At 52.2% G+C, this 12,697-nt stretch overlaps 2 protein-coding genes across 5 annotated transcripts in view; both read left to right on the plus strand.

Annotated features, from left to right (window-relative positions):
- KLK9 (kallikrein-related peptidase 9) lies at nt 1-6,873 on the plus strand. The gene is made up of 5 exons (XM_011965934.1): nt 1-130; nt 295-451; nt 2,909-3,174; nt 5,560-5,696; nt 6,131-6,873. The coding sequence occupies exons 1-5, from the start codon at nt 88-90 to the stop codon at nt 6,278-6,280; spliced, it is 753 nt and encodes a 250-aa protein (XP_011821324.1). The 5' UTR covers nt 1-87; the 3' UTR covers nt 6,281-6,873.
- Nucleotides 6,874-7,785: 912 nt separating this feature from the next.
- The window catches only part of KLK8 (kallikrein-related peptidase 8), a 10,729-nt gene continuing 5,817 nt past the window's right edge, over nt 7,786-12,697 (plus strand). The window contains exons 1-5 of one of the 4 annotated variants that reach the window (XM_011965936.1): nt 7,786-7,970; nt 8,322-8,399; nt 8,917-9,076; nt 9,238-9,500; nt 11,569-11,702. In XM_011965936.1, coding sequence (XP_011821326.1) covers nt 8,330-8,399; nt 8,917-9,076; nt 9,238-9,500; nt 11,569-11,702 — 627 coding nt within the window. In that variant the 5' untranslated portion in view covers nt 7,786-7,970; nt 8,322-8,329. The remainder of the gene's footprint in view (nt 7,971-8,321; nt 8,400-8,916; nt 9,077-9,237; nt 9,501-11,568; nt 11,703-12,697) is intronic. The other 3 variants (XM_011965937.1, XM_011965938.1, XM_011965939.1) reach the window with 3 other exon arrangements.

Below are 12,697 nucleotides of genomic sequence, written 5' to 3' on the forward strand. Positions count from 1 at the left end.
CATGAAGGAGGAAGGAGATGGCATGGCTTACCATAAAGCAGCACTGGGCGCCGGGTGCACGTTCTAGGATCCAGGTGCCCAGGGGTCATGAAGCTGGGACTCCTCTGTGCTCTGCTCTCTCTGCTGGCAGGTGAGGCTCCGGGCTGGCTGCCCCTTCAGGGCTGTACTAAGGTCATCTTGCTCTTCCCTCCCGTCCCAGGCTTCTGCCTCCTGCCCCTTAGGCTTCTCAGCATCCTCTCCCTGCCCTCCCAGCCTGCTCCTCGCTGACCCCTTTGTCCGTCGTCCCCACCCCAGGGCATGGCTGGGCAGACACCCGTGCCATCGGGGCCGAGGAATGTCGCCCCAACTCCCAGCCTTGGCAGGCTGGCCTCTTCCACCTCACCCGGCTCTTCTGTGGGGCGACCCTCATCAGTGACCGCTGGCTGCTCACAGCTGCCCACTGCCGCAAGCCGTGAGTGACCCGGGCTGGCCACGCTGGGGAGGGGCGGGGGCTGGGGGTCAGGAGAGAGTGAGGGGTGCTATAGGCCGGAAGTGTAGAGCCTCCACTTCTGATACCAAAAGTTCAACTCTTAGAATTAGGAAGGGTAGCCTCCCAAATCCTAAAATTCTAGAGTCCGACAATATCTCGTTTGAGGAGTGTAAGATTCAAAACTTAGGCTCTTTGAATCCTAGACTGACCCAGAGAAATCCAGAATCGTAGAATCCTAAAATCTTGAATTTATGAAATTCTGCAATAGCCTCCACAAATTCTAGAATCATAGATTCGCAGACTATTAGAATCTTAGCAGTCTGGGTCAGCACTGCCCCAAGGAATTATGATGCCAGTCACGTGTGTAAGTTTAAATTTCTGGTGGACACATTTAAAAAATAAGGAATGAGTAAAATTAATTCAGATAGATTTAACTTGACACACTCAAAAACTTATTTTGACATGTAATCAATGTTTAAATAAGTATGAATGATACAGTTTACTTTTGTTTTGGTACTAAGCCTTTGAAATCTGTTCTGTATTTTACACATAATAGCCTGTTACAAAATGGACTAGCCACATTTCAAGTGTTCAATAGCCATAATGGCTAGTGTGATCCTACAATCTTAAATTCAGAGCTTTCTAGATTCACTGAATATTGAAACTCACAGTACTAGAATCTTTGATACACAGTATCCTAGAATATTGAGTTTCAGAGAATTCTGGAGTCTTAAACTATTTGAATCCCAGACTGTTAAATTTCTAAGGTTATAGATTTACAGAATTATGAAATTCTAGTCATCTTTTTTTGAGACGGAGTCTTCCTCTGTTGCCCAGGCTGCAGTGCAGTGGCACAATCTCAGCTCACCGCAACCTCCGCCTCCTGAGTTCGAGCAATTCTCCTGCCTCAGCCTCCTGAGTAGCTGGGATTACAGGCATGCACCACCACACCAGGCTAATTATTTTTTTTTTTCTGTATTTTTAGTAGAGACGGGGGTTTCACCCTATTGGTCAGGCTGGTCTCGAACTCCTGACCTTGTGATCTGCCCGCCTTGGCCTCCCAAAGTGCTGGGATTACAGGCATGAGCCACCGCGCCCAGCCAAAATTCTAGTCTTTTTGTCCCAGAATATTAAAATTCTAGGTTCAAGTCTTAGATTTAATTCAGATAATGTTAGAATCCTGGAGTTTTTTGATCTAGGGGAATCTGGAATATTAGGGTCTTGGATTCATAAAACTCTAAACCTTGAGCCTCAAGATTGTAGAATCATGGATAATAGGGTGTCAGAATCTGAGAATTCGAGAATCTTAGATTCTAGGCATTCTAATAGAATCCTGGAAGCTACCTGATGCAGGAATCCTCTCTCCATTGCCTCTAAAAAGTGACCATCCATACTGTTCCCATTTTCTTCCCTCTGGGAATAAAGCACTGATGCTGGTAAGAGATGCTGTGTGGGAATTTCCCATCATGCATTGCTCCATGATGGGCCCTCTTTTAACTTAGGCCTGTACATCAGGCTGGGACAACAATGTTCAGGTTTCAGCCGAACATTGTTCCATTGTCTCCAAACAGGAGACATGCAGAGATATGAAGGTGGAAGAGAGTCAGAGGCAGGGGAAGGGTAGGGGGATGAGGGGATATAGGGTTGAGGACTATTTTCCCAGATCCAGAACCAAGACAGCAAGAATGACAGAGAGAGACAGAGACAGATATCTCTGGTTCCCCAACCATGAATTTGCAGTCATTAGCCTGCTGCCTAATGTCAGAGGTTAGAGGCTGGGGAATAGACTTGTCGACCCCAAAAGGATCCCAGCTGTCTAGGGCATGGGCCACAAGGGGAACAAGTGGGCTGGAACTGTGGTAAGGGCTTAAGGTTAGACAACAGGAAGACATGCATTGAAAGGTGAAGGATATGATAGACAGGAAAAGCTAAGGCCAGAGATGACCCCCAAGTCGGGGATTTTCCATATCCCATCCCCTTTCACACATATGCACACATATACACACACACCACTCAGACATACAGAGCCACTCCCACAGAAGCCACCAGACCTGTGGGGGCAGGGGTGGGGCTGTTGTTATGTGGTAGGTGGGGCCCCCCGTGCCCACACCGTTCCTGGGGACCCAAGTCACCACCAAGGCTCCAGGTGAGGAGGGAGGAAGGTGGCTCACTCAGCCTGGAACTAGGAGGGGGTGCTCTGTGGGGACAGCTACAAAGGTGGGGGCACACAAAACATCAGAGTGAGGACCAGGGACACAGAGGAGGTGTGTGCCTTGCTTAAAATAACAGTACCCTGGGCTAGACATAGATGACGAGGACCCAGAGAGGGTGTGTGGCTTCCGTAGGGTCACACAGCACCCTGATGGACAGGAAAAGAGGGCTGGGACTGAAAGGACCTTTACCTTCACCCGGCTTGACCTCTGAGGCCTGTCCCAGCAGGTATCTGTGGGTCCGCCTTGGAGAGCACCACCTCTGGAAATGGGAGGGTCCAGAGCAGCTGTTCCGGGCCACAGACTTCTTCCCCCACCCTGGCTTCAACAAGGACCTCAGTGCCAATGACCACAATGATGACATCATGCTGATCCGCCTGCCCAGGCAGGCACGTCTGAGTCCTGCTGTGCAGCCCCTCAACCTCAGCCAGACCTGTGTCTCCCCAGGCACGCAATGTCTCATATCAGGCTGGGGGGCCGTGTCCAGTCCCAAGGGTATGACCTGGCCCAAACCTCTCTTTGAAACCTCTTGCCCGGGATCTGGCTCCCTCACCTCTCTGTCTCTGCCTTTTCATCTCTATCTTCTTCCTTTCTCTCTCCTCTCTCTGTCAGTCTATCTATCTGCCAATCGATATATTTAATCAAATCTAAGATGCTATAATTTTTTTTTTTTTTTGAGATGGAGTCTCGCTCTGTCGCCTAGGCTGGAGTGCAGTGGTGCGATCTCAGCTCACTGCAAGCTCCGCCGCCCAGGTTCACGCCATTCTCCTGCCTCAGCCTCCTGAGTAGCTGGGATTACAAGCACCCGCCACCACGCCCACTAATTTTTTGTATCTTTAGTAGAGATGGGGTTTCACCGTGTTAGCCAGGACGGTCTCGATCTCCTGACCTCATGATCCACCCCCCTCTGCCTCCCAAAGTGCTGGGATTACAGGCATGAGCCACCACGCCTCGCCGATGCTAGAATTTTTAAGATGTGCCATTATTTTATGAACTTCGAAGAAAGAGAAAGGGGAGAAGGAGGAGGAGGAGGAGAAGAAGAGGAGGAGGAGAAGGAGGAGGAGGAGGAAAGATCCTATTGATTATATAACATCATTTTCTGGAAGACACATTCTAATTTCAGAGTTTTTGTTTGTTTGTTCGCTTGTTTGTTTGTTTTTGAGACAGGGTCTCGCTTTGTTGCTCAGGCTGGAGTGCAGTGGTGTGATCACGGCTCACTGCAGCTTTGAACTCCTGGGCTCAAGCGATCCTCTCTCTTCAACCTCCCAAGTAGCTGGGATTACAGACATACGCCACCACACCCCACACCCGGGTCATTTTTTTATTTTTAGCAAAGATGAGGTCTTGCTATGTTGTCCAGGCTGGTCTCAAACTCCTGGCCTTCCAAAGTGCTGGGATTGCAGGGGTGAGTCACTGTGCCTGGCCCAGAGATGTTTAAATGTGAAAATACATTCATCTTAGAATGGGAATAAAGCCATGTCTCTCAGAGTCACGGATCACTGACCTGTTAGCCAAATTGGGTCAGTGGATTGCAAAAACAGTTGCTGCCAATATCTAAATTTGTTGCTGAATTTGTTGCTGCCAATATCTAAAACTTGGAAGGTTTTATACAAAAGCCAGTTTCTGGATTCACTTGAAAAAGTTTGAAGAACTCACATTCCCAAAATAGCAAGCACTGGGCTGAGTCAATGGAGGCTGCCCCCTTCAGCCAAGACCAGTTCTCTGATCCACTCCAATGGACCCCAATGGCTCCTGTCTCCCTGCACAGCCGCCATCCCCAACTTCTGTTTACCAATTCTGTTTATCATGTCCCTTGATGCATCTGAGACTGCGCTCATGTCTTATATAAATGCACATATGTATTATATATCCATATCCACATCTATACTGACTACACTGTATCGGGTATTTCTGTCTATGTCTCCGTCTCCATCAGTGACCAACTTCCCGTGAATCTTTTTCCCTTTATCTCACTGCCTTCCTTCCACCCCTTGAGGTCTCTGGGTCTTTCTCTATTTCTTCCTTTTTTATTTATTTATTTATTTTTAAGAGATGGAGTCTCACTCTTGTTGCCCAGGCTGGAGTGCAGTGGTGTGATCTCGGCTCACTGCAACCTCCACCTCCTGGGTTTTAAGCAATCCTCCTACCTCAGCAATCCTGGGACTACAGGTGCGCAACAGCACGCCCAGCTAATTTTTTGTATTTTTAGTAGAGATGGGGTTTCACCATGTTGGCCAGGATGGTCTTAATCTCTTGACCTTGTGATCCGCCCGCCTCAGCCTCCCAAAGTGCTGGGGAGTTATATATGCATCTCCTCTTGGCTCTTGGCTCTCTGCATGCATCTTTCTGTTTCTCTTCCTTTCTTCTTCTTTTTTTTTTTTTTTGAGATGGAGTCTCACTTTGTCTCCCAGGCTGGAGTGCAGTGACCAGTCTCGGCTCACGACAACCTCCACCTCCCATGTTCAAGTGATTCTCGTGCCTCAGCCTCCCGAGTAGCTGGGATTACAAGCGCCTGCCATCATGCCAGGCTAATTTTTGTATATTTAATAGAGACAGGGTTTCACTATGTTGGCTGGGCTGGTCCCAAACTCCTGACATCAAGCGATCCGCTGGCATCAGCCTCCAAAATGTTGGGATTACAGGTGTGAACCACTGTGCCCGGCCAGCCTCTCTCTCTTCTTGGCCCTCTTCCTCCTTGTCTCCATTTGTTTCTCTTGCATGCTGTGACTGTCTCTTTGTCACCGTCTGTTGTCTCTGTCTTTGAGAGTCCTAAATGTGGCTCCATGGGTCCTTTGGAAAAGCTGCAGGGAGGACTCAGGGCGGTGGGGTGCAGTGTGTTGGAGACAGTTGCGGATCCTTGACAGTTCTCTTCCCTGACAGCGCTGTTTCCAGTCACACTGCAGTGTGCCAACATCAGCATCCTGGAGAACAAACTCTGTCACTGGGCGTACCCCGGCCACATCTCGGAGAGCATGCTCTGTGCGGGCCTGTGGGAGGGGGGCCGAGGCTCCTGCCAGGTGAGACCTTATTCTGGGGAAATGAGGCTGTCCTGCCAAGCTTTCTAGGATTTAGGGGAGCAGAGGGGTCGGCCCCCAGCCTTCCTCGGTCAAAATGAGAAGGAGACTGGGATACCTGGTGGAGAGGACGGGACCACGGCCTGGACTCCTCAGTGGAAAAGAGAAGAGGTCTGGAGCTCCAGACTTCTGGATCTGCAGGGGTGGGCTGGGCGTCCAGAGTCTGAGTCCTGGGGGAGGAGGAGGTTAGGTCCTGTGGGCAGGTGGGGGCTCTGAGCTTTTACTCCTGGGTCTGAGGGAGGAGAGGCTGGAGATGGGGGACTCTCAGATATTGCAGGAGGAAGGGGCTGGGGCCTTTCTGGGAAGGAGGAAGTGGCCTGTGTAATTGTCGTGAGCAGAGTGGCCTAACAGTTCCCCTGCCCTTCTCTCACGTACAGGGTGACTCTGGGGGCCCCCTGGTTTGCAATGGAACCTTGGCAGGTGTGGTGTCTGGGGGTGCTGAGCCCTGCTCCAGACCCCGGCGCCCAGCTGTCTACACCAGCGTATGCCACTACCTTGACTGGATCCAAGAAATCATGGAGAGCTGAGCCTGCGAGCCACAGGGGCACCTTGGAAAACCAAGAGAGGCCGAAGGGCACGGGGTAGGGGGTTCCCGCAGGGTTCCAGTCTCAATGGTTCCCGCCCTTGACTGCCATCTGCCCTGAGACTCCCCTCTGGACACTGAGACTCCGCCCCTGAGGCTCCGCCCCCCACGAGGTCCAGCAACACACAGTCGCGCCCCCTCGGAACCGAGCAGCGACACGCCCTTCAGAGCCCGTCTCTATGACGTCACCGACAGCCATCGCCTCCCTCTTGGAACAGCACAGCCTGTGGCTCCGCCCCAAGGAACCACTTACACGGAATAGCTTCGCCCTTCGGAACTTTGCCCAATGGGACTTCCCCTCGGGACTCCACCCCTTGTGGCCCCGCCTCCTTCACCAGAGCTCACTCCTTCGTGACGTCAGGGGCGCAGTAGCTCCGCCCACGTGGAGCTCGGGCAGTGTCGAGCTCAGCGCCTTGTGGCCCCGTCCTGGGCGTGTCCTGGGTTTGAATCCTGGCAGGGACTTGGGGGGAAATTGAGGGAGGGTCTGGATACCTTTACAGCCAATGGATGATTTTACAGTAAACGCGGGAAACCGCACCTTCTTTCTGCCTGAGCTGTGAGACGAGTGGAGGGCAAACGGGTGGGCGATGAAGGGCAGATGAAGGCACCGGTACCGCCTTGCAACTCCCCCTTAAACCCCTAGTAAGTCCTGCCTAAAGTCTCTCTCCATCAGCCCTGTTGCAGCAAGACTCCTGGGTTCTGCTTGGGTTGGTCTTGCCGCCTCCAGGGGAAGGGGAAACCAGGTCACAGTGCCTCCCAAACCTGCCTTCCCAGATCCCGGACCTCTCAGGGGGCAGCGGGCGGGGCCTGATGCACCCTCTGGTTTCCGACCCAGGAAGACCTGCCTTTCTTCGGTTCCGGGTTACTGGCAGCAGCCCCTCCTCCCACAAAAGATCAGGCTCCAAGCTGCTCCTTTTAAAAGTACTTAGAATTTAGCCCCCAGCTCCCTCCTCCCTCACACCCAGGAATCCAGGCCCCCAGCCCCTCCTCCCTCAGACCCAGGAGTCCTGGCCCCTAGGAGCCCCCTCCTCCCTCAGACCCAGGAGTCTCAGCCCCTAGCAGCCCCCTCCTCCCTCAGACCCAGGAGCCTGGGCCTCCAGCCCCTCCTCGCTCAGACCTAAAAGCCCAGGTCCCAGCCCCTCCTCCCTTAGATTTAGGAGTCCAGGTCCCCAGCCTCTCCCTCAGACCCAGGAATCCAGACCCAGGAATCCAGACCCAGGAATCCAGACCCAGGAATCCTCAGACCCAGGAATCCAGACCCAGGAATCCAGCCTCCTCCCCTCTCAGAACTAAAGTCTTGGCCCCCAGCCCTTTACGTTTCAGATCCTACAGTCTCAGCACCGAGTCCTTCCTCTCCCTAGCCTCAGAAGTCTGAGATTCCAGCCCCTCCTCCCTCAAGATTTCACATTCAGCCCCCTCCGCCCCTTCTCACTCACACCCAGTGTTCCAGTTCCCAGAAGCTCCCCAGGCTCTAGTGCAGGAGGAGGAGCAGGAGGCGGAGATTCCCAGTTAAAAGTCTCCAAAATCGAGCTAAAAGCCTCCAGAATCGTGTACCAGGCAGCGAGAACTGAAGTACTGGGGCCTCCTCCACTGGGTCCGAATCAGTAGGTGACCCCGCCCCTGGATTCTGGAAGGTGAGGTGCAGAGAGAGGTACTCAGACACCGACATCAGGCCCCGGACCCTCCTTCTCCAGATTCCAGGACCCCAGCCTCAGATGCCCTTCTCTCTCGAGACCCAGCAGTCTGGACCCCGGCTTCCTCCTCTCCCAAATTTAGGAGTCCCAGCTCCCAGCTCCCTGTACCCTGAGACCCAGACATCCAGGACTCCCTCCTCCCTTGGAATGTGGGAATCCAGTCCCCCAGCCTCCCCCTTCCTCCAGAGAAGCCCAGAACAGCCCCAGATATTCTCGGCTCCCTCCCCCGTCCCCAAATCCAGAACTGGCTCCTCCTTCCTGTCTACCGGCCCCGCCCTCTCCATTTACCAGACCTCACCATGGGACGCCCCCGACCTCGTGCAGCCAAGACATGGATGTTCCTGCTCTTGCTGGGGGAAGCCTGGGCAGGTGAGGAGGGTTGCGGAGGCCTCCGGAGGGCAGGGGTCTGAAGGCGGCTGTGGTGCTGGGGAGTCTGTGGGAATGCCGCGGTGGTTATGTGGGTGCGTGTGCACGAATGTGAAGAGTGTGATACGATGCAGGAGCCTCTGTGGGCTTTCCTCAGGGTGGACAGAGGCAAGAAACAGGTAGCAGCACGTAGGAGGAGGTTCGGTGATGCTGTAAATTGTCTGAATACCCACAGCCTGTAGGGGGCTGCTTGCTTGGGGGCATAGATTCACAGGGGAGTACACGGGGCATGTAGACTCAAGTGGAAGCATGTGGGGGCATTCTTGGGTGTGTGACTCTTGTATGATGACACACGGACTGAAATGAGTGTGCCCGTGTGGCAGCGTGTGGATGCCTGGACCTCCCTCACTAAGTTGTACGCGGAGAACTTGCTGTGTGTCCATTTGAACCCACAGTGGCCTTCCCAGCCCTGGCACTGCCCCCAGAGGGTGGCGATCCAACCCTGTCCCTCCTGCTGCAGGACACTCCAGGGCACAGGAGGACAAGGTGCTGGGGGGTCAGGAGTGCCGACCCCATTCGCAGCCTTGGCAGGCAGCCTTGTTCCAGGGCAAGCAACTACTCTGTGGCGGTGTCCTTATAGGTGGCAACTGGATCCTTACGGCTGCCCACTGTAAAAAACCGTGAGTGGATGACGGGGCCCGAGGTCGGCTGGGGCTAAAAGAGGGGGCTGGGGTTTCGACTCAGGAAGAAGAGAGCTGAGGACTGGACTCCTGGGTCTGAAGGAGGAGGGGGCCGGGTTCAATACCACTGCCTGGGTCCCAAACTATTCCCGCCATTACAGGAAATATACAGTACGCCTGGGAGACCACAGCCTACAGAAAAAAGATGGCCCAGAGCAAGAAATACCTGTGGTTCAGTCCATCCCACACCCCTGCTACAACAGCAGCGATGTGGAGGACCACAACCACGACCTGATGCTTCTTCAGCTGCGTGACCAGGCATCCCTGGGGCCCAAAGTAAAGCCCATCAACCTGGCAGATCATTGCACCCAGCCTGGCCAGACGTGCATCATCTCGGGCTGGGGCACTGTCACCAGTCCCCGAGGTAGTGGGCTTGTCCACTAATGGGAGGGAGAGGAGGATCTGGTTGGCTCAGTGGACCCCAAGCTATTGGCAAAGCTTGGTCCCCCAGAGGGAGACAAGGAAGGGAAAGTGATCATGATGTTGAGATTCACAAGCGGGAGTCATATTAGAAGCCTCGAAGACCAGACTGCTAACAAGAGTGGTGAGAGAAAGAGAACCAACTAGCAGATTGTTAAGCAGGGCCAGAGGCGGAGAGCGCTATCCTATGAGACCTTTGGTTGTATAGGATTTTATATAATCTTAACACACTTGGGATATTTGGACTTCTCAGAGGCCCAGGAAAACAGGCTCCTAAGCACCTTCCCCCCTACCCTCCTCCTTTTTTTTTTTTTTTTTTTTTTTTCACTCAATTGCCCAGGCTGGAGTGCAGTGGCATGATCTCAGCTCACTACAATCTCCGCCTCCCGGGTTCAAGTGATTCTCGTGCCTCAGCCTCCCGAGTAGCTGGGATTACAGGCACCCGCCACCAAGCCCAGCTAGTTTTTGTATTTGCTATAGAGATAGGGTTTCGCCATGTTGGCCAGGTTGGTCTCAAACTCCTGACCTCAAGTGATCCGTCTGCCTCGGCCTCCCAAAGTGCTGGGATTACAAGCATGAGCCACTGCCCCCGGCCTTTTTCTCCTTCTTGAACCCAGGAAACCTGGGCCCTAGTCCCCTCTTCCCTCAGAACCAGGAGTCTAGGCCCTTCTTCTCCCAGGCTCCAGCAGTCCTAGCTCCCTCTTGACTCTGGACCCCAGAGTCTGGACCTCCAATGAAGCTGTCCCTTTGGGACTCCAGAATCCAGACAGCCCCTCATCTTCCTTCACAGTGAAAACATTGGGACTCAGCTCAGAGAGTCAAGGAGCTTCTTCAGAAAGTGGCAAAATTGGCATTCAGATCCCTGCCTGCCTCGCTCCTGCTCTGAATGCTTCGGATGAGACAGTTTGCTGCTGTAGAAACACACATGCTCGCAAATCAAGTAGATCAGTTCAAACTATCGCTCTGCCCCTTCTCCCTGGGCAAATTCCTTTCCATCTCTGAGCCTCACTTTCCTCATCTGCAAAATGGGAATCACTAACCAATAGATTTTTTTAGCTACGTGAGGGTTCAGGTTCCATCAGTTTTCTTCATTGTGTTCTAGTGCTCAGAATGGTGCCTGCTACATGGTAGATGCTCAACAAATATTTGTGGAATGGATGGCTGGATCAATAAATAATGAAATGAATGAATGCATCCCTCCTTCAAAGCGCTGTTGGGAGGATTAAATGAGATTATAAGCATATTGCTTTTGGCACGTAGAGATGCCAGATGGAAGTTTTTCCCCCTCAGAGAGGCTTTGAAGAAGTCTATTCCTCAAAAGAGGTTAATAAAAAAGATCAATTCCACTTTCAATCATTAATTCAACTCTTGTTTATTGAGCACCTATTATGCCCCAGGTGCTGTTGCAAGCACTGGATATACAGCCATGAGCAAACTGTACAAAGTTCTTGTCGTTATGGAGTTGCAAGCTAGGTAGGAGAAACAGACAATAAGCAAATACACATAAAATAAAATATTAGGTAGAGTTAAGTGCTGTAAGGAAATATTGTGGAGCGTAAAAAGATAGGGAGTAATGCAGGGATGGTATTTTTTAATTCGAGTGATCAGGGAAGGCTTCCAGGAGGAGGTGACATTTGGAAGGAGCAGAATTTAGCACAGATTGAGGACCTGGCTGTCTGACGGCAGGAAGACTGGAAAGAGAGGCTCAGAGGTGTCATAAAGGGGCACCTCCAAGTAACCCCCCTGCCCCTTGATTTGAAATTGGCTCAGGGCAAGAAAACACATGTGAGATCCGAGGGCTCCTCTCTAGATGGAGAAAGCCCAATAGCAGCTAGTACAGCTTTGTTTCATGTGGTGAGAAGTGAGTTCCCCTGTGCAGAGTGTCAGAAAATTCCCCCAGGCAGCTGGAAAACTCCCCCATTACATCCTGGAAAGAAAGGGGGTTCGATCCAGACAGGGATGAAGGCAAATGGCTGCTCTCTCAGGGAATCTTACAACCTCTTCCCCCTCAGAGAATTTTCCTGATACTCTCAACTGTGCAGAAGTAAAAATCTTTCCCCAGAAGAAGTGTGAGGATGCCTACCCAGGGCAGATTACAGATGGCATGGTCTGTGCAGGCAGCAGCAAAGGGGCTGACACGTGCCAGGTGAGCGATTTCTGAGATCTTCCTCCTCCCTCATCCCTCATTGCCCTCTAGAGGTTCAAGGCTTGGATGGGGGTGGGGGTGGTAAGGGGAGTGACCCCAAAGACTTAGCACCCGGAGTGGTCGCCCCTATCTCTATGGAGTGGGAGCCAGGTTCAGAGAAGGCCAAACTTTCTCTGAAAGTCACACCGCATAGGGGTTAGGAGCATTTAATTGCTTCTGTTTTCTTTCGAACCCTTACCTACAGGACAGGGTGCAGAGTTGGGGGCTATAGAGGGTGGGGTAGATGTCCAGGAAGGAGAGAGTCTGAGGCTAGAGGTTAGGCGAGTTCCCTGCTCTCGTTCCCAGCATTACATCATAGAATTTATGCCGACTTTACCACTGGCCAGGTGATCAGCCACTTTTCTTTGAGATCGGGCTAGAATCCCAAGGCTGGTTCCCTTCTGTGATTGGTTCCTTGCGAGACAATGGTGTCTTCCCAGTTGGCTGGGGGAAATGGTGCCATTGACTTCAGTGCCTCCTCAATGAGCTCCCATCCCTTTCTCTTGGGACTGATTATAGATATAACTCTCTCTTCTAACCGCAACTTCGCTGTTCCTAGCACTTACCCCTGGCTTTGTCCCCTTCCTGGAAGCCCCACCGCCTTTGCCAATGATTGGTCCCTAAAGACAATGCTTTCTTCCCCATGGGCCAAGAATGGAGTCATTTCCATCAGCAATACTGCCATGAAAGCTAGTCTCTCTGGATTGTTCTATAGAGACAGTGGTGTCTTCCACAAAGATCTCAGCCATTGTCGCTTGGGGATATGGGGGGGTGTGTGTGTGTGTGTGTGTTCACAAGAATCTTGATCCTTTCTCCTGTGTTTGGCAACTGCAATCAATGATGCCTTCACTATTGACCAGGAATGGAAGAAACTTAAGCTCAGTCCTCTACATGTAATCCCTACCGTCTTCTCCCTGGATTGGACCCTCGACAACTTTTTTTTTTTTTTTTTTTTT

The sequence above is a fragment of the Mandrillus leucophaeus genome, unplaced genomic scaffold (genome assembly GCF_000951045.1).
Source record: "Mandrillus leucophaeus isolate KB7577 unplaced genomic scaffold, Mleu.le_1.0 Scaffold74, whole genome shotgun sequence".
NCBI lineage: Eukaryota > Metazoa > Chordata > Mammalia > Primates > Cercopithecidae > Mandrillus > Mandrillus leucophaeus.